Source organism: Mycteria americana, chromosome 8 (genome assembly GCF_035582795.1).
Source record: "Mycteria americana isolate JAX WOST 10 ecotype Jacksonville Zoo and Gardens chromosome 8, USCA_MyAme_1.0, whole genome shotgun sequence".
NCBI classification, from domain to species: Eukaryota; Metazoa; Chordata; class Aves; order Ciconiiformes; family Ciconiidae; genus Mycteria; species Mycteria americana.
The window spans coordinates 46236013-46257456 of NC_134372.1; the positions used below are offsets into that span (position 1 = coordinate 46236013).

The 21444-nt window shown below is 45.3% G+C and overlaps 1 protein-coding gene across 2 annotated transcripts; it reads left to right on the forward strand.

The window, feature by feature from the left end:
- Nucleotides 1-10: 10 nt before the first annotated feature.
- Nucleotides 11-20785, forward strand: KLHL36 (kelch like family member 36). Of its 2 annotated transcripts, none has more exons than XM_075510916.1 (5): nt 11-387; nt 4634-4715; nt 8644-9717; nt 10557-10714; nt 17621-20785. In XM_075510916.1, the coding sequence occupies exons 2-5, from the start codon at nt 4656-4658 to the stop codon at nt 18174-18176; spliced, it is 1848 nt and encodes a 615-aa protein (XP_075367031.1). In that variant the 5' UTR covers nt 11-387; nt 4634-4655; the 3' UTR covers nt 18177-20785. The 2 variants fall into 2 exon arrangements, with proteins under 2 accessions (XP_075367031.1, XP_075367029.1); XM_075510914.1 differs by lacking the exon at nt 11-387 and adding an exon at nt 3821-4364.
- The last annotated feature ends 659 nt before the right edge of the window (nt 20786-21444 follow it).

A 21444-nucleotide genomic window follows, 5' to 3' on the forward strand; every position in this document is an offset into this window, starting at 1 on the left:
CGTGCGCTGAGCCTGCCCCCGCCCGCCCCGCCCGGCCCCGGCCCCGGCCCCGGCCCCGGCCCCGGCGCGGGGGTTTCGGGGTGATGCAATAGCCCGGGGACGGGGGACGGGGGGCGGGGGGGGGCGCCTGCCTTGAGGAGGCGAAGCCGGGGCGCCGGCCGGGCAGGGGGGCGAGGGGCTCGTCCCGGCGCCGAGGGCCCGCCGCAGCGATGCGTTGCGCGGCCGCTGGTGTTTTTCCAGCCCCCCGGTGCGCGTCTCGCCCCTGACGGGCGGGAGGAGGAAGGAGGGAGAAGCGATGCGCAAGATGGAGCAGCCGCTGCCTGGGCGGCGGGGCCGGGAGCCGGGCCGGGCGCACGGGAGGTAGCCGAGCAGGAGGCCCGAGAGCAGGTAGGCGAGGGGAAGGCGGCGGGCCGGCCCCGGCCGGGGGGGCTGGAGGCCGGCATGCGGGCTGTGCCAGCCGGCCCGGCCGGGCAGCGCTGCCGGGGCAGGGGCAGGAGGCGGGTAAAGCCTCCCGCTGCTTGTGAGACTGCCGGCGGGGAGCATCGCCCCGCACGGCCGCGGGTGGGAGCTGGGGACCGTTCCCGTCTCCATCCGTGCGGGCCGGCCCAGGCCGGTAACGGGTAACGGGGTCCGTGAGGGTGACTTTGAGTCGTGACAGCTCGCTGCTGCTTCAGGTGTGTGTGCAGGCGGCGGGTGCCTGTGTGTGTGCGCGTTTCAGATGGAGCGATCTCCCCCTGCTGGGCTGCACTTCCAGCACTGCGAATTGAACATCTAAAACCGAAGCGAAGTCGATACGCTAACGAGAAATGCTGGGTTTAAGGCAAAAGGATAAGGGTTGTCTGTAAGAATGCACTCCAGCCCTACGTCCACAGAAATAGAGGCAGGTCCTTTGCTTTGCAGAACTCAGCTTGAAATAAATGTCACCAGATGTTGTAGTGCCCAAGGACGCGAGTTTTAAAAACCAGTCCTTGTACGTGTTAGTGGGTTTCTACCCTAAACGTGGGGGGCTGGATATTGCAATTTTAATAAAAGCTACATTCCGTGATAAAAAGTATCACATTTTGTTTCTTTTAAAGTTTGCAGTGGGATGTTAGTTATTTATTTCACGTCAATATGTTGTAAATGCGAAGTCTGAACAGTAAGAAACCTCATTACCGCATACAGCTACTCAGTGTTTCCAGACATCTTGAGGAACAAGATCGCCAGAGCATGTGTTAATCGCAAGACACATCATTTACTGCCATGCAATATGAAGCCCTAGTCCTGCACGAAGCTTCTTCCAGAGAGAGTCCTGAATGACGTGAGGTTCCCTGTAGCGTCAGGGCCCAAAACGTGAGCGTACTGCTGCAGTGCATCTCTGTGATGTAGATGAGGTCATGGGGAAGAGAGAAAGATTTCCAAAGTCGGTACAAGTGTAGGACACGGCATCTGGGTGAATCACAATCTCTCTGCAGACTGCAGGCTCTAGATGACAATATAATCACACATTGATAGGGCTGAATTTCTATTGATTTTCTTTTGGAACTGTCTTTAGGAATGCTTTTTCTTTTTTAAAAGCCTTTATGCTGACCATTATCTGCTCATAATTTTTTTTTTCGTAGTCTGCACTTAGCATCCTTTGGCACTACCTTGCTGTTGTTTGTACCTGTAACAACTGCTGGTTGTCCTTGTCTCTTCATGCTCGTTCCTCAGCTCCTGATGTTTCCTAGGGGAGAGGTGGGTGACTGAAATGTCATTTCCTTTAGAAGGAGAAAACCTCAACCTTGTTTAGGTCTCTGTGACCCAGTGGCTGGAGTGTTTGAATTATATGCATTAGGAACTTCATGCCTCACACGTTTAAGTGCCAGATTCAAACCTCAGAAATGCATGCCTTCCTTGTGGGACCAAACCTCTTCTCTTTGCTTCTCTTCCTTGTCTTTTGCACATTTTCATGGACTTTTTCTTTTAACGCATGGAGGAATAAATATTGTGCTCAGTTTCCTCAGGCTGTAACTGGAGAGGGGAAAATACCTACTTTTCTGGCTTCGGTGAGCTCTGATTTGCTTTTCATATGGGAGTTTTGAGACCTCCACCTTCCGCACATGGGTCTTTGCTTCCTGTGCAGGAAGATGTCACTAGCCGGGCAGGAGCATCTGTCCATCTCACAGGAGTCCTCGGAGAGGAAGCAGAGAGAAAGTGAAAGGATTTAAAAGAGGACTGATGGACTTCCTCAAAAAAATGTCTCCAGCAAGCATGAAGTCTTGCATATCTGGCCTGACCTTCAGCTGTCTAGACTGTACTAATGAAGTTCAGGGTCTCAAAAGATGTGGAGGGAGCTGAGCAAACAGGATGGTTCTGCACAGCCATGGCCCCCCAGGAGCCTTAGCTGTTCTCCTAAAATATACTGCTAGTGCCTTGCTCCCGTGGCCTTTTGCCATCAAACCTTTTTGCTGCTTTTCTGATCTTTCTATATGGCTGTCCTCAATCCTGCTTCTCTGTCTCTGTCTTTTCTGGGCAGGAGCACAGAAAATAATGGAGAGAATAATACCCTCTTTCAGGAAGAGGCTGCTGTGAATTCACGGATCACAGTTAGCATTAGGTTTGTCAGCAAAGTAGGTTTTTTACTCAGACAGTCTGGGAATTGAGGATCTTTATCCTGCGTCTCCATGGTCACAAGGGCTACAGGAGAGACCAAAGCTAGCAAAAATGCTTCTCATCTTCAGATTGATAATCGATTAGATTAGTAGAAAACCATCATTATCTCCGTTTTCTCTGGGGTGGCTGAAGACCAGACACAGCCAGCCGGATGCTACTGCCCCGGTGCCGGAGCAGTTACCTGCAGCGGAGGGCTGGATGACAGCTGGGGTAGGTGAAGGTGCTAACATCCCAGGCAGCCCTGGCACACTCCTCTTGTTTAAAATGCGGCTGCTCCACGCTGTACACATCGTCTTCTGCCAGCGACAACTGCCCCGTCACCACGTGGGACACGTGTCCAAGCCGGGCTGTCCTCGGTGAGAGCAGATGGAGCTTGGACGCACACACAGTCTTGCTGGCTTCTGCTGTCCTGACGATAACCTCTGGAAGATACCCAGGAGTGCTGGATTAACAAAAGGGTATTTTTACTAGTAGTGTTTTAGTGAAGACCATTGCACTGAAATGGCACTCGGTAGGGTCTGTATACAAAGTCTTTGCTTCTTACTTCATCCCTGAAGGAGGGGTACTGTCAGTCCTGCTGTTCACCAAGGTGGGTTTTATTAACTTGCAAGCCTCCTGGGCCCTAATCAATGAGGAAAAGCCCTACAGCAGCATGCATTGCTGAAGAGGTGCCAGCTGCAGGCTAGGCATTTTTGAGGTCAGATAGATGGAGGTCATTTTTTCATGTCCAGGTAAGCAAGAGGAGATGGTGACCGGGCTTCTCGCTGTACCTTAATGCACACACACACACACACACCCTGCACAGTTTATCACTGCTTTACAAAATACCACCGCCAAGTATCCCGCGCTCACTGTAACAAACGCCCCTGACAGGGACGTAGCGATGGCCCTGGCTGCACCGCCATGGATGCCAGCCGGGCCCTGCGCCTCCGGCCGTGCGCTCCTCACCCTTGCGAGCATCATCCCCGGCCCGGCCTGCCGGCAGGGAAAGGCCCCGAGCCCTCGGGGGGGGGGGGTCCCCGCCGACGGGCCGCCCAGCCCAGCGGGCCCACAGCGCGGGCCCGGCCGCCATTTGCTCTCGGCGGGGCTACCGGAGGCGCCGTGGCCCGGCCCCGCGGCACCTCCCCCGGCGCCGCCCGGCCCCGCGGCCTGCCCGGCGCTGGTTCCCGCCCCGCCTTGGTCCCTCCCCGCTCCCTCCAGCCGGCATTTCCTGGGCCGGCCATGGCGGCGGCGGGCCCTGAGGCGAGGCCGCCCGCCGCCCGCAGGGACGCCGCGCTGTGGTAACTCCGCTCCCGCCGCGGGGGACGTTGCGGCTGCAACGGCCGGGGGGCGCGGGCGGCCGCGAGCCGGGTGCCAGGCCCCTTCCCCCGGGCGCCGCTGCCGCCTCCCCGGCTCCCGGTATTTGTGGTTGCTTTGCTTTTTTCCCCCGCTTTTTTTCCGGCTAAATACAGGCTGTGGAAAAGCGCAGCCGTTATGTAGCTGCTCCCGGAGGACGGGCCAGCTGCCGGCGGGGAGAGCGGCGGGCGGAGGATGCGCTGCCGCGGCGGGTCCCCGCGGGGCGCGGGAGCTGCGCGGTGCGGCCGCCCGCGCTGGAGCTCGCCCGGGGCCGAGGCGCGGCCCCGCCGCCCCGGCCGCAGCTGCCCCGTGAAGGGTTTGGGGCCCAAAGCGTGGTCTTGCCGGCGATGAAAAGGAAATTATTTTAGCTCTGGCAGCTGTAGCGAGAAGTAGCAGTAAGTAAATAACTTATCATCAGTGGTATACGCGCTAGTCTTTGATTATACCCTAGGATACGCCCGACTTGTTGACACAACCAAGCATTAGTAACACGAGAAAACAACATCAGGGAGGGAAAAAAAAAAAAATTTAACTCAAACATTCTCAAACTGCAGCTTAGCACGTGCAGGTCTTCTTAATTGTGTTCTTTATTCAGCACAATCTGTTTTTTAGCAGGCTGAAAGGATTGGTATGCTGCTAACATCTTTCTTCGCTTTTGTTCTAGAAGTACTGCGGATCAGCCTGTCATGGAGGGAACCAGGCAAACCAGGATTTGTCGTCCACACAAGATAAGTGAATCCTCAAAGGTTTGTAGATTTTGTGTCACCTACCAAAAAAGCAAGTTACAGAAATAGCCAGAAGGGGTGTAAAAGCTCTCCTTTAGATGGACTGTTGTGGAGGAATGTGAATATTCTGAGCTTTTAAAAAGAGGTATGAAAATGGTGGTCTACCTGGTCAAATATTTTTGATAGAAGAAGTTGCTACCTAGTGATTTAAAAAAAAAAAAAAAAAAAAGGCAGCAGCAGCAGCAAATGGGCATCTGCTCGTCATGACTCATAACTTAAAAAAGAAACCCACATCATCGCAGCGCAGTATTTTCTCTACACCAAAAATTCAGTCATTAAATGCAATGTGTATATTTTGGGAATTTTTCGTACTGATCCATCTCATAAAATCCAAGCTAGTTACAGAAGCAAATCTGGGATTACTTTTTAGATGTAGTCTTTGTTTTGTACAAGACGGGAGTCTTGATCCTGCAAACAGTAGTTATTCCAGTGAAGTCGAGATGTTTTCTTAGGTTTGTGAGGTTAATTTTCTTTGTATAGAATCTCTGTCTGCAGAAACACATTGCTTTTAGTTGGGAATCCACGGAAGTCCATCTTAGGTAGCTCTTTATGCAGGTCATCAGGATGATGACCTAAGATTTATAAGATGTTAATGTCAGCTGTAATTGTTATGTTCACTTTTTTTCATAGAAGTGTAAACTGCTTTTCTGTTCTAGTGCGAGCACTAGGTTACAGATGCTGCAGAGCAAGTACCTTGTGCTACCAACAACAGCTAGAAGAGAAAAACTTTCCAGTGCCTGTATCTGTCTTATCAAAGCTGAATGAGACAGATCTCATTTTTGTTTGCATCACTGATGAGTAGTGGTACTGCATTAACGATCTGAAAGAAATTAGATCTTTGAATCCAAAAGAAGTTAAAATACTGCTCTAATACAATTGATAAAAGATAAATAGGACTAATTTTTAAATGCATCCCTACCAATATAATCTTTCCCTGAGTGCTGATCCTGTCTACCATTTAAATGGTTTAGTCTGAATGTAATAATAAGTCATCACACTAAAAATTAATTAACTTGACAGCATTGTTTTATTTTCTTGCTTAGACAGCAGCTGTCACTATCTGTTAAACTTAAAATTACTAGATAATGCTAAAGCTGTTCTACAGAATATAAATAGCTTGAGAAAGATGTTCATGTTTAGTATAAAATTAGTCTTGGTTTTGAAATGTGCAGCTATCAGCTTCTGTGATTTGCTCACTGAATGAATGAGCTTGCTAAGTGGCTGAAATATGTTGATATATTCTGAGTCCGTCCAATGCCATGCATAATGATTTTATGCTTGATTTCTGAAGTAGCAGCAGTTCTACATGGCAACAAGCATTTTAGGAGTACGAGTTGTCGGGCATATGTGTGGTCAGGATTATGCTGCTGACTCGACAGCCAGCTAAGTAAATCGGGATCTCTGGCAAATCTTATGTTCTGGTGTAATCTTGTTATGCACGGTGGTGGTATTGGAGAATATTAGAGAGAAACGATCAGCCAATTTACAGAAACGAGAGGGAATATGTTTTTGGTTTAATCCAATAACTGTTCCCCGTCAGTCAGATTCAGAAGAGGGTGCTGTAAGAAGTTAGTTATTGTCTGTTCATCCACTGTCCTTTATCATAGTTGCCATAAATGTGTGGTTTGTTCTTTGCCATATTTATTCTTCTTCCCACCTCCTCCATCCCTTGGTCTCTGCTTGGGCTTCTGTATGATATCAGCATTTCTCAACCTCAGAAAAATGAAGAGAAAAAACTTTACAGTCCTTAAACCCCGTATTTTTTTTCCTGTTACAGATCTCTGGCAGTTTTATTTCTTAGTGGAAGTTACTTTGTTGTCTATGCCATAGATCCCTTTTTAAGTTCAGAGATATGATGAGGCAATAAGTATATGGCAAATTAAAGAGTTTTGGCCCAGGAAACCTATAATTATTGAAGCCTCTTCACTTAGATTGGTTTAACTCTGTACACTTGCATGTACAAAGTTATTCCAACAGAAGGCTTTTTGGCAGCTTCGTCTCCATTGTTTAGGAAAGAGCGTAAGCAAAACTAAAGAGAAACCACCGGGATATCACGCTAAGAGCAGCACATTTGGCTGCTAATTTGGGTCTCATCTTTGGCGGACTGCCTGTCGCTATATCACCGACTGCTGAAAGGCAGACGTGGGAGGCCAGGCTCCCAAGGTTGGTATTAGCTCGGGATGATTGGCTGCCATCACGTCTGGACAGTGGTGAGCTGCGCGCCTTAATCCCGGTTATCTCATTGTATAAAAGTAGGATTACCAAATTATGTACACAGAATGCATATCTAGAGTGAGGGTTGCATGCAGAGGAAAAAAACTTGGCTCTAGGATTTGAACCGTTCCCATCCAGGTGGGTAGAGAGGTGGTCTCACCGTGATTTAACCAACCCAGACAGCTTAGCTGTCTAGCTAAGCTAATGGTTTAGCTAGACAGCAATAACTGTGTGCTTTCTGTTTGGGAAAGGAACGGATAGTTAGGATTTCTAGGAAAAGCAACAGTTTGGTGAAGGAAAGGTTAAATGCCTGAGAGGCTTGAAGAGATCTCAGGTCATCTGTGTGACTGTTTTCATGTAGATATGGACTGAGACACCTTCTCAGGGTATGACTTCTGGGAGTGCAGTCTGAGGGTGTAGGACTGGGCAAGACCCAGGTTCCTACAGCCAGAACTGTTCAGAGCTAACTTAAGTATGATACAAAGACGTGCTTCCTTTCCACCTCCTTTCATTTCTCTTGCGTGTTCTTACAGGCTCTGCAACTCTGCCTGTTTTGGATTTGGTAATTAGAGTTCTGTATTTGCATTTAACTTAACCTGGCTTTTATTAAGAGAGATCACAAGGTAACTGACTGTACTGTCAAGCATTCCATTCCTCTGGAAGGATGGTCCTAAAAGCTGCGTCGCTTGACATACTGGGGTGACCAGCCCCTTCAATACGTGTTCTGCAGGACATTCAAGGGGTAACAAAACGTTTCCATTTTGGTTCTTCTTGAGACTGGTGACGTGAGTCTGTGAGAAAGAGGTGAACGCTGGTGCCTCAAAAGCTCTGTGGCATGTACAGAGGTGGTGGGAAGAATGTTTGGACCAGAGGGATCCCAGAAGGGCACTTAGCAGACATGTTCTGAGGGCATTTTCCCCTTTCTTTAAAAGAAAAATATTTAGTTGTATTCATTAAAACAAAAACTACCTTGGCTTCTGGAAGCAAGTAGAAGTCTTATGGGAATAAGTTATCCACATGTGTGGCTTTGCACATAAATAAACAGCTATTGTTTTTGAATGCAGTGTGTGTGCCTGGAATAATATGGAAAGAAAGAGAGGGATTTTACCCTAACGAGCTTAGAAATGCAGAGTTCTGAAAAGATTTAAGAAGGGGTAGCTTTCAAGTAAGCACTAACCCAAACAATACATGGGCTGAATGAAAATTTGGCATACAGCTGCATGTGTGTCTCCCACTCCAAGTATTTAGCGACTAGCTTAGTTGAGAAGAACTCTGTAAGGAGTCAGTTGAGGGACAAGAAAGGAAATGTCAGCAAGATGTCTCGAGGACAATGAGTGGAAGAGTTTCAGAAAATTGTGCCTGTATAAATCATCGGGGAGGAGGTTTGGATGCAGCATTGTGGAGGAGGTAGGAGTAAATTATGGAAAAAAAAAAAGGGGGGGGGGAGTAGGAAACAGTAAAAGTCTGCATAGGCCTTTGAAAGCGAAGGTGAGGAGCTTGGGCTTGTACTATGTTGCTTGCCAACTGTTTCAAGATAGAATTTACTATAAATGTGCAACACAGGTAAGCTTTCTCACTCTCGTGTATGACTACATCTAACAGGAAAACGCTTTGTGCACACTGAAATTTATCTTGATGAAGGTAACATCTGCCTGATACTGTTTGTTTATTCCAGGTGTACAGGTGGGATGACCACTCTAGTCTAGTTCTTCAGAGCCTGAATGAGCAGAGGCACCGAGGCCTCTTCTGTGACATTGTCCTCGTGGTGGACGAACAGAGAGTCCCTGCCCATCGGAACCTCCTCGCTGTTTGCAGTGACTACTTCAACTCTATGTTCACCATTGGTATGCGAGAAGCCCACCAAAAAGAGGTTGAACTTTTTGGAGCCTCTTACATTGGTCTCAAGGCTGTGGTGGATTTCCTTTATGGCAGTGAGCTGTCTTTAGATGGAGGCAATATCGACTATGTGCTCGAAACAGCTCACCTGCTGCAGATCTGGAAGGTGGTTGACTTCTGTTGCGAGTATCTGGAGAATGAAGTCAGCGAGGAGAACTATTTGTACCTGCAAGAGCTAGCCTCTATTTACAACTTGAAGCGCCTTGACTCCTACATTGATTCTTTCATCTTGCAGAACTTCGGCACGCTGTCTTTCACCCCGGACTTCCTGCAGAACATTTCCTTGCAGAAGTTGTGCCAATACCTGGACAGCAGCAACGTGCAGCAGGAGTGTGAGCACGACTTGCTGCAGGCTGCCTTGCAGTGGCTTACCCAGTACCCAGAAAGGGAGAACGAGGCATACCAGGTTCTGGATAACATTCATTTTCCCTTGATACCTAAAAGTGATCTCCTCCATCGAGTCAAGCCTGCTGTCTGCTCTCTTCTTCCCAAAGAAGCAAACTGTGAGGGGTTTATAGAGGAGGCGGTGAACTATCACAATAATGTCACAGCTCAGCCAGTGCTGCAAAACAAACGGACAGCCCTGCGGACCTGCGAGGAAAGGCTCCTCTTTGTGGGTGGGGAGGTTTCCGAACGGTGCCTGGAACTGAGTGATGATACCTGCTTTTTGGACATCAGAAAGGGGCAGTGGGTAGCAGAAACCCCTCTCCCAGCCAGACGAAGTCACCACTGTGTTGCAGTCTTGGGAGGCTTCATCTTCATAGCCGGAGGCAGCTTTTCAAGAGACAATGGAGGGGATGCAGCTTCAAATCTCCTATATAGGTATGATCCCCGCTGTAACCAGTGGATAAAGGTGAGACTTAAGCTGTATTATTTCTCTGTTTAAAGTCCTTAATGTTTAGAGTGTGTTCTTCTTTTTGGTGGAAGGCTATTCATTAGAATAGCCAACATAGCAACACTTGCAAACGGAGATTCACATTATTTAAGTTGAAAAAGCAGCTGCTTGAATCCTTTGTGGGAATGCTTAAGTTACACACAGAGCAAAAGAGTTTGGGGCAGATTTTCAACTTCACTTGGGATTTGGGCATCTCATCTGTGAAATTTCTGGTCAGCATCCACCTGCAACTCTTTAGATTACTTTTGGGAATAATGCTAGAATGGACTTACAGAGGTGATTGCTTAGTTCATCTTTCTCAAGCAGTAGCACATATAACTAAACCAAAAACGGGTCTGATGTAAAAAGAAAACGTCTCCGACACATGTCAAATGTCTCTGTGCTAAATGTCTGTTAGAACAAGCCATTCACTTCCAGTCCTGCTGTAAAACCCTGCGACCAGTGCAGGTTCTTATATGAACCAATCACCTGTGTGGTTCAGTTGTGGTTTTGAGTGATGCCAATATATGTTTCTTGCAGAGTTTTGGAAGGAGGCCCACGTAACACAAACATTTATAGAGTAACCTGTCTCTTGGATGCTTCCTGTTGTCCCCTTTTGTGAAAATGAATGCTATGTAACATGCTACTGCAGAAAAACAAAAGTATTTTATGAATATACTGGTCAAAACCTGTAGCTCTCCTTTCCAATTAAATGAGAAGAAGCAACTATCCTGTCCTCAGACATGATTGTACCTTAAGTCAGCTTGCTTACTAGATGTTTGAAGATGTCAGCATGTTTTGTTGGTTTTTTTTGACAGGTTGCCTCCATGAGACAACGCCGAGTAGATTTCTACCTGGGAGCTATTACCGACATGCTGGTAGCTGTTGGTGGCAGGAATGAAAATGGGGCACTTTCTTCAGTCGAGACCTACAGTCCTCAGAAGGATTCATGGTCCTATATAGCAGGCTTGCCCAGGTAATAGAGGTGTTTGGAAAGTTATCCTATGTTTGAAGAATGGTAGTAAAGGAGCTTGTGTGACTTTAGCTGATGAATGGGTATCCCTAGAAGGAGAGGCAAGGGGGATATATAACCCACATGGTATCAGCAAGTAACAAACCATGTCAGCATCTGGTATTTGGGCAACCATCTCTTCCAGGCAGCGTGCCTCTTGTCAGCTTGATTGGTTTTAATTTTTGTCCTGAGGAGCCTCTGAACGATGGGAGGGAGAGCTCTTGTGATTTTGCTCTACTATTCTTAAAATATTTTTCCTGAGGTCACTTGGAGTTGAATCTTTTCAGAGGCACTGTTTAGATCTGGATCAAAGGCTTTTATAATTTATTTGGCCTTACTTTGTCACCTTGGTGTGATTGTTTTCCTTGTAAGGTGTTTTTCTCTGTTTGGCTGCTCAGGTTGGCTATTGCAGATAAACCACGTTTACCTGTATTGCAAATAAATAACCCCGGCGAATGCAACCTCTCCTTCTCTCAGTCCAAGTTAAAACTTAGCTGCTCTACTTTTGAGAGGCTTTAGTACTGCAGCTCTTCTTGTAACAGCAGCACAGGACATTGCTAGTATTTTGAATCAACGTTTGAGTGGTGACTTCGTAAGAATGGCATTTCATTTGCAAACAGCTATTCAGATTTAGTAATATTTCACATTATGGAAATTACAGGATTATTGGCTATACAGATGGTATTTTCATGATGTCTGAAACCTGCAACTTCAGCAGCAGTGCTTGCTTTCTTAGTGGCATCATGAACAAGATACTTGAAATTCGATTTTAGAGTTCAGTTTCTTTTCCCTTATTCCCTTAGCTGCAGAGCCATAGGCAGCCAGTGAAGGCAGAGAAGCCTGTTGCCCAATTCTATTTTGGGCAGGCGCTGCAATGCGAGTCTGATCCAGGCTAACAGCTGGGCTTGAGTGCTCTTGAGAAGCAGGATGCTTTTTTCCGTTTTATTTCTGCTCACATAGGCAGATCTAGCAGTTGAGGCTAAACACCACAGTCTTTCTTGGGAAGCTGTGTGTGAGAGTATCTTCAGTTCCTAAGCCCTTCTGTTAATTGGGGTGACCTGTAACATCTCATAGAAATTGTAGCACAGCTTTTCTTTTTTTTTTTTTTTTAAAAACATTTTTCAAAGAAATGTAGATGTGACCTGACTGACTTGTATGTAGTTAGAAAAACACCCACCTTAGAACCAGTATGGATTTCTTTTTCCCAGCATATAAGTGGTCCTGAGGAAGCTTGCAGACTGTAAGCTGTCTGAAAAGGGGCGGTTTTTCTGCGTGTTCCTACTGCTACCTGTGTGTTGGCTTTGGGAATTTTGCAGCTGTAGCATTTAAAAGTGAACTTTGATGTGGGGGGGGGTGTTAATTTTTTATTAGATTGCCTAGCTGATCCACTTGAACTAGGCAGAAGTCCCCCTTATGGGACAAACCCCACTTACAGTGACTTAGCTGGTTGCTAAACCTGCAAGGTTAGGCTGTAGTACAGCGACTATTTTAAGTTACTACTGCATCCCAAAAAAATAGTTCTGCATCCTCTCTTCCTGCCTGCTCTGTCCTCATCTCATGCTAACTGCCCCTTTTGCCAGCTCAGGTGTTTGTGCAGCTGCATGGTGAACTAGATAGTTTCCCCCTTTTCCATGTAGCTGCTCTCTTGCATGTTAATATGTCTTTAGTTACATCTTAATGGACACTTTGTACCTTCAGATTTTCTGTCTTTTCAGCCCTCTTTCTCCTTTTGGAGAACTCTTGCATTGAGCAGTATATTGTTTGCAACCACCGCTTTTCTGCACAGAAGGAATAAAGTTAAAAGAACTTTTGCAAAAGGCAAAAATGGGCACAGAGGCAGACAACAGAAAGAAGCCTTCTGAATGCAGGGGCAAGCGAATGCTTGAGCTCAGAGAGATGTGGCTCTGGCAGGTGTGGGTGGCTGCTGGAAGGGATCTGGGCCGTCCTTTCCTGCTGTACTTCAGATGGATTTGCTGACAGCAGAGGAAGGATGAGAGAGAATTTTGTGATCTGTTCAAGACTAGAAGAAAGCATGTTAGCTACAGTTCCTTCTGTGCATTCCTATCATCCCTTCAACATACTCTTGATCTGATCTCTGTTTTCCTCCCCGCCACATGCTTTTGTTCTTCAAACTGATTTTAGTTACTGTTTTTACCCAAATAACATCTTCCCCAGCTCTATTCTAGCAGCAAGTCATTTCTCGTCATGAGAGGAAATCAGAAGCTCCAATCCTCTGCTTCCTGATTGCCAGGTCAGGCAACATGTCCCAACATAGCTGCCTTGTTTCCTGCATTTTTCTGTCGTCTTCCCTCTGAAAAGAAAATGTGCAGGTTTTTTGTCGTCTTGGGTGCATGGGCACCAGAAGCAGGCTCCCTGCCCGCAGCTCTGGTGTTGCTTCTGACTGCTCTAAGCCAGCAGCTGCCTGGAAGACTATTCCCTGGAGTGATAGGCACATGTTGAGGTCATTCTGGGTTTGTAGGCTTGCGTAGTTCGATTTGAGCTGTGCGGGGTTGGACTCTCAGGTTATGTTTCGTACAGCTTCTACTCTGAGCATGCAGGAAATGGTTTCATTTTTTTTTTCTTCCCAAGGGCTATAGCTTGCCGTGTGTGTGGAGATTTTCAGGGGAAAGGCAGTGGTTGCGTCCTTGAATACATGTGCCTCCTGTCCGCTGCCAAATCCTGTGTCCATGTTGCTGTACACAGGCACAGTCATGCTCCTCTAAGGAAGAGCTTTGCAAGCTCTTTTTTCTCTCTTCTTCCCCCCGCCCCCTTCCCACCCCAATGTGGTCAAAACAACACGTTGTTTTCCCTCACCACTTTCTTGGAAGGAGCTGAACTGTTTTGACTGAAATAATGCTGTCTTACTGAAGAAGAAAACACAGCCTCTTGAGGCAGATGCTTAACGTGGAAAACTTCAGCCAAGCTATCTAAAGGGTGGACCTGGTCCAAGTTTGCTACAAGTGAATTTTGCCTGACTCTCGTTAGGGTCCTTGGTTGTGGGATACCTTTCCCATTCTTCAGAGAGGTCCTATATTTTTTTCACCATTTTCCCAGGCTCTTTGGGAGCAGTTGCTGCCATAGTTTCTAGCCCGGAAGGGAGCAGCGGTGGCTGACAGGCTTGGCAGAGCAGAAGTTGGTGCAATGTGTTGAGTAGACCATGAAAAAAGTCTGCTTCAGACATCGGTGAAATTAATTGAGCGGCCCTAGGTTAAAGTTTGGCAGAACAACTGAAAGCAGTTGTATGAGGAAATGCGTTGGAACAGGTTAACGAATGATGGTATCTGCTCCGCTAGTTGTGTCATGAATAATCTCGCAGGGTTGCAACAGGTGGACACCGAGATTCAGAGCAACCACAGCTCGCCTGGGCTTTGGCTGGAGTAGGGGATTCCCAAAGCTTTATCGAGTTAGGCCAAGTGTTCTTCTGTTTAAGAAAATAAATGGTAGATTTTCTAGCATTTACTGAATGGTTTTACTGTGTCAGCAACTGTAATTTTTGCAGCACTGTATCTAGGTAAGTCATTCAAAATCGGCAACTGGCTTTAGCAGATGTTCTGAATCGAAACTTCTCTGTCCTTAATGCTTCTCTGTTTTTCTGGCCACTCTTATAGATAATGCTGCCAAAACACTTGATGCTTTCTGTTGGAGGATGTCTGGACCCACTGTATTGAAGTGTGCTGTTCTGTTGCATGTTTAGAAATGCCCCTATTTAAACCACAGGGTTTGCAGAAAGGCTTCTTACTGATTGTTTTCAATTTGTGCATTATATTTCATGCAGTTTTCTATTAATGTGAAGCAGGGTATGTGCAATTTTGGATGAGCTCTTCAGGAGTCAGGCAAAGTGAAACACCTCTAGTGTATTTCAACGGGTAATCTCCCTATATTGGAAAACAACAAATTGATGGTCGATTTGATGCTTCAAATATGATTGCCTCTTTCAAATTACTCTTGCAGCTATTGCTGTTCACTAGACATACCCATTGATTGAAGCAAAAAGAAAATCATCAGTGTTTTTTCTGTTGCTGTCTATGCTAGACTGCTTGCATGTGCTTGAGAGAAAACGTCTATTGCTTGCTTACTTGTAGAGAATTCCGCTTTTCAGTTAGTGTAGGAAGACATTTAACCTACTTCTCCAAAGGTCACTCAAATTTTTCTTAACTTACGGGTTGTTTGGTTTTTTTTCCAAATGCTGAATGTAATGTGATTGCTGTCAGCAGTACAGTAACCCTGGGCTTTGTGTTGGGTTCAATGTCATTGCACTCTTTTCCTTCTGACTCCTCAAAACTGTGTTATCTGACAGTACCTCCACAGTGGAGCGCACTGCACGTCCTCCAGGTAGCTTGCTGGTTAGATGTGGGTTTAAAATTTAGTGCAGTTTGAGAAAGGAAATGAATTCAAGTTGTCCATCCCACTTCCCAGATAGGTAGTCTACTTTTTAAGACCCATTCCTGTGTATATAGAGAAGCAAAGACTCTAGCAACCAGACTGGGTGCCACTGGAGACGTACGCTCCCAGTTCTTGTCTGTAAGAGACCACAAACAAGGTAGAGCAGCATCTATGTACACTACACCTGCCATAGCATTTCTGGGAGGTGCGAAAGCTGGAGTGCATGTGCTCAGGGTATTTCAAGTCTATCATAGAATCATTAAGGTTGGAAAAGACCTCTAGGATCATCTAGTCCAACCGTCAACCCAACACCTCCATGCCTACTAAACTATGTCCAGAAGTGCCACGTCTACAGGTTTTTTGAACTCCTCCAGGGATGGTGACTCCACCACCTCTCTGGGCAGCCTGTTCCAATGCTTGACCACCCTTTCAGTAAAGACATTTTTCCTAATATCCAATCTAAACGTGTCCTGATGCAACTTGAGGCCGTTTACTCTCGTCCCATCGCTAGTTACCTGGGAGAAGAGACCGACCCCCACCTCACTACAACCTCCTTTCAGGTAGTTGTAGAGACCGATAAGGTCTCCCTTTAGCCTCCACTTCTCCAGACTAAACAATCCCAGTTCCCTCAGCTGCTCCTCATAAGACTTGTTCTCCAGACCCTTCACCAGCTTCATTGCCCTTCTCTGGACACACTCCAGCAACTCAGTGTCCTTCACCAGGAGCACCAAGCATGAATTACGTGCTTCCATGGTTAGGCAGATGGTGAGCTGTGGAATTTTTGAGTTGCCTTTTTCGATAAAGTCTCATAACTATGCCTCAGTCCTCTCTTTTTTTTTTTCCTTTTCTTTTTCCTGAGTGGCTAAGAAGCAGTACAGTTCTGAATTAATCTCTGCAAGGTCTCCAGGGATGGTGCTCCAGCCCCTGTAGTTGAAAGGTCTGTCCTGGTCACTCAGCGTTCTTGGACCAAGTGTGTCAAGAATTTTTTCTGTTTCTCACAGCAGGAGCCTGTTAAAAATACCTGATTCAGACACTGGTCAGGGATCAGAAGCTTTGGTAGGCATCTAGAATAATAAACATCTTTTAGCTCTTCTCAGAAGTGTTGTGCTTTCAGCGTAAATGCGGGTTTTCTTTTCTATTCCACCTTTTCCCTTGGCACAAAAGTACTTGGCACTTAGGTGTGTGGAAGAAGTTATGATACAGTTTATGTAGCTGAGAGAAACTATTACCATGTGAAATAAAACCATCTCAAGGTTGTATCCACATTGAGGTTTGAGCGTGTTCAGGCATGGTTCAAAAGCATTCCAGACTAAAGTAATGCTAACGTAGGTTTGTCTGCCATAGAGGTTGAGTTGTCTTGACTCCTTGACTACAAAGGATGATGGTAGAGGCTCGTGAGTACACCATGAGTATATTGCTCTGCAGCTCTACAGGTATTAAATTCTTTGGGCTCTTTGTACTGGTGTGTGAGCCAGTTTGTTGTGGCTGGTGCTGCAGCTACATCTTTTGACACCTCCCGCACCTGAAAAAAGGAAAAAAGGCATGTGCAGGAAGGGTATGTTCAAAGAAGCCAAGGCTGTCCCTCGCCTTAGCATTCCACTTCTAAGAGCTCAAAGGGGTTTGGTCAGGAATATCCTAGTGTGAAGTTAAGAACAGCCTCAAGAATTATGTTTGTGGTGGCTTTATTATAGCTGATCAAAGGGGTTTTCTCTGTGCCCTGTGGAAACAGCATGCATGATGTTGGTTCTACCATCTCATTTTATCTTATTTCAAACGTGGACTCTGATCTATGATTGACTGAGGTGTGTTGCCTTGTCTTGGGGTGACCAAAGAAGTTATCACCTGTGTAGCGGAAGTGGCAGAGCAGATGGGTAGCTCATGAAGAGGACACTACGTGTATCATGACTGCAAATAAACTGGGCTGTGAACACTAGTGGGTAAGAAATGTGATTCATGATCCTGAAGCTGTGGAAGGGGAAGGCAGCAGTAGTTTTCTTGTTGGTTTTTCTTGGTTAATCGCTACTGGTAAGTCTGAAGAGGTATCATGATTATTTCCTCTTTCTGTCATAGAAACCCTTGCTGAGCTGTGGATTTTTTCCTCTCTGGCCCTCTCAGACTGATCCAACCCAAGCACTGGAGCAGGAAAATGGGAGTGAAGGCCATGCCAACTAGAGCAGGATGGGTTACTTCTGTTGTATGACACACTGTAGAGGATGCCTTAAAAAGTGATTGTCATACCTTAGCGCTCTGTAGCGACCAGGTATGAAAAGGATGCCTTAAAAAGTGATTGTCGTACCTTAGCACTCTGCAGCGCAGGGTGAAGCAGTATGAATAAGAATAGTTACTGGGTAACTAACAGGATTAGGGATTCTTCTGTCTTTAGTTACTGTTTATTTTCTTCTTTAGTAGCAGTCCTTGTTGAATGCTTGTGTGTCTTGATAAAATCCGTGAGTACTAAGTCGGATCACTTTTGTTTGCCTGTCCTAGGTTTACCTACGGCCATGCTGGAACAGTCTACAAGGAATTTGTGTACATTTCAGGAGGCCATGATTACCAAATTGGCCCCTATAGAAAAAACCTGCTGTGTTACGATTACCGCACGGATGTTTGGGAGGAGAAGAGGCCAATGATCACTGCCCGAGGGTGGCACAGCATGTGCACCTTACAGGACAATATCTACTCCATTGGTGGCAGCGACGACAACATAGAAACCATGGCTCGTTTTGACATTCTGAGCGTGGAGTCGTACAGCCCTCAATGTAACCAGTGGACCAGAGTTGCTCCTCTGTTGCAAGCAAACAGTGAGTCAGGGGTGGCAGTTTGGGAAGGCAAGATTTATATCCTCGGAGGCTACAGCTGGGAAGAAACGGTCTTCTCCAAAACAGTCCAGGTTTATGATAAGGAGAAAAATAAGTGGTACAAAGGAACTGACTTACCCAAAGCAATTGCTGGTGTGTCTGCATGTGTCTGTGCATTGAAACCCAAAACAGAGGACAAAAAGAAAAAGACGAAAACAAAAAAACATCAAGATCGAGGAAGATGACTACTTCTGGATAACCACCCTTTGATGGTGGACTCCAAAGGGACCTTGTATTTAATCATTTCTATCTAACCTTGATTCTTTCTTTTCCTTTTTAAATGGGGGGGCAAAAGGCATCTTCTGAAGCCTCAGCAAACGTACAGTTGAATGTGGTTTTTGGATTAAGCTCATGTTTAAGGTAAAAACAACAGAAGAAACCAAAAAAAAAAAAAACAAACCCTCCTACTATATAAGGGGTGATAGGGCAAGAGAGGTTATGCTGCTCTCCTTAATGTTAAGGCTTAGTCTTTTACTTCTGTGGTTCATGGCATTTCCACATACATCGTATTATATCAACATTTTTAAAGTAAGGTTGAATTTGTGGCTGAGACGATAATGTCAAGGGGGAGGAGGCAGAGTAATAAGTGTCTGGTTTGACGTTACAGAGCAGTTCAAAGGCGTTCAGAAGCAACTGCTAAGAAAAAATGAAACGGATCTTTGATATTGTAAATCTCAAATTTTTGTAATGTTAAATTTCATTTACAATACATTCTTGAGTTGTTAGTATCAGATTTCTGGAACACATGAGTGTTCAAAGAGAATATTGCTTCTGGTGAATGCAGGTCAGATCAGCTTGAAGAGCAAATAACTCCACTGTACTCTTAAGATTAAGACGACCTTACTAAGTGGCTAAAGAACAGATGGGATTGACTTGGGCTTGGATTGATAGCATTGCGAACTTCAAAATCTGGGAAAGGTGAGATGACTTTTGCATCCCTTGTTGTGGCACTTTTCATATCTAAACACAATAGCAAGTTTTTCTTGGGCTTTAAAACATGCCCCAGAATGAGGGGGAAAAAAATCTATTGAAGAACTTGAAAGAAGATTTGAGGATTTGGATGGAAACTGTACAATTTGCCTTGGGCTTCCAAGCAGATGAAACTGATAGACCTCACTGCAAGTTTGGGGTTTGCTGAATAGGGTAACGGTGGGGAGAAATGGCAGGAGGATCCTTCAGGTGAACTTGAAACAAGATGTCCCTCCCCAACCCTACCAGGCCGTAGAAGCTGGGATCCACTTCATTTAACTCAAGCCTCACAGTGGTCACGGCTAGTAGCCAGTGTGAGCAGGGGCCCGTACTAGACTTGTCTGCTGTCAAAAAGCTTATTAACCAAGCATGATTAACCGGGGTTCAGTAATCCTGCAGAACAGCAACTTGTTTTTTTACCTGAGCTAATAGCTCACACTTTCCTCTTTTCCTCCCCCCCCCCCCCCCCCCCAAGTTCAAAATGTCTTTTCATGAGAGTAGCCTTTTCTGATGGGCTTGGTGGGGACTCAGAGCCATGGCTCATCAGGCATGCAACTGAACGCCTTCCCCAGCGAGACAGGTTCAAAAGGAAGAAACCCAAAATATACTCAGGACTGTGTTTGGGATCCAGGCAGTGGGACTGAACTGAAAATCATCTGTTAGATCCTCTGTGTCACACTATCCTCTGCATACCAAGTAAAGAGATTTCTGACCCAAGCGTTAGTCCACCCTCTACAAACACAGCTGATTCTGCTGCAGATATTAAAATTCCCCGACTGTCTGGCCAGCTTTCAGGCATTCACCCTGGGGCATTTTACAATTACACCTCTGATTTGCAAGAAGTCGATCACCAGCAATCTGATACAACCACTTCAGTTATTGTAATAATGCCGGGCCACAGATTAATATTCCTTCTTCCCAAAAGAAATTTTTAGAAAGTTTTTAAAAACAACTTTTATACTTTTTTATAACACATTTTGCTAACTCAGTCTCTCGTTTGCCATATATTATATTATTTACTATAGAAGCTACTGCTCTGTAATTGTGACCCCGTTGTTGCCGTCAGGAGCTCTTGGATCTTTTAGTCTTTGCGTAGTTGCGGGGATGCGACGCAGCTGTTAGAGCAGCATTTACATTCTCAGCATTGTCAGGCAGTCAGCTATCATTGTGACTAGCGTACGGCCTCTTCCCCCATGGTCCAGCTCGCCAGACGTGCTAATAAACACGCTTTATTTTCAGCTGTTGGGGATCTGCTGAGTGGATTTCAAGGGCTTTGGTTTAAAGTTCTGCTGGGGAACTGTTGATTGTTGCTGTTGTTTCTTCCGCGGTCCTTCTTTCACATCTCCCTTATGCACCATACCCATGTATTTCAGATTTGCCTCTTTTTTTTATCCATCTGGTGTACATACAGTTGATATCCTGCTACCCTCCTTTTTTCTTTTCCCCATCTGTTTACCTCAGTAATTGGAAAACACTAAAAAAACATTTTTACACTTAATTTCATTTGAAGCTCTTGTAAATTAAAGAACTCTTGGGTATATTGCAAGAACATATTTGTATTGAAAGAGGTACCTCTGAATACATTTCTGGAGTGCAAGGAAGCTACAGGTTTCTTCTTCAGTGCTAAGAAAGGATTTAAGAAAACTAGTTGAAATTAATTTTGTGAAACTTCTTGAGGTTTTTTTGGTGTTTAAAAAAAAAAAAGCCTCAGGAGTTAGTCTTTCATTTGCATTAATGGATTTGTTTTAAAGCCTTTGTACACTGCATGAGGTAATGGTTATTCTTTTTTATCCTAAAAATAAAATAAAATAAAAAAAAAACAAACCCAAACATGTTGGTTATGACATACTCATTAATGAGTTGTTTGGGGTTTTTTTATATCTGAAATCCTTGCTATGTTGACTGACAACTACTTAACTTTTTCGGACATTTTCATGTGTAAGTATAGAACAAAAATTTCAAACATTTGCTTTATTTCTGTTAATGGGTTGCTTGTTACTATATCCCCCCTTTTAATGTGTTTATGTATTACATTAATGTCTGGAAACAATAAATCCAGTTTAGAATATTGTATTCATCACCGTCTGACTTGAGTGTTGATTTAATTGAGGTTTTCCTTTTTGATAAATTGGAAAGAAGTAATTCTGTAATTATTTTTAGATGGCATTGACAATGGTGGAAACATTTTAATAGGCAGAAGCTAAATGTAACAATATGAACTAGAAATATAACTTACTTGGCTAATCCATCTTTTTTCTGCATCATGCTCCAAACCAGACAGTCAGAAATTACTTTTTGCATTTTTTGCAGCTGTGACAAAAGACCCAATCCAGTTTACATAGTGGTTTCAAAGATGGGATTTAATGGGGAGTAGATGAACAGAGTTATGACTTCATAACATTCAACTTAATTGTGTAGGTAAAATATAACCTCAGCACTCATCAAAGTAAGCTTTATTTTTCCCGGTCCATTTATCATCCCTTC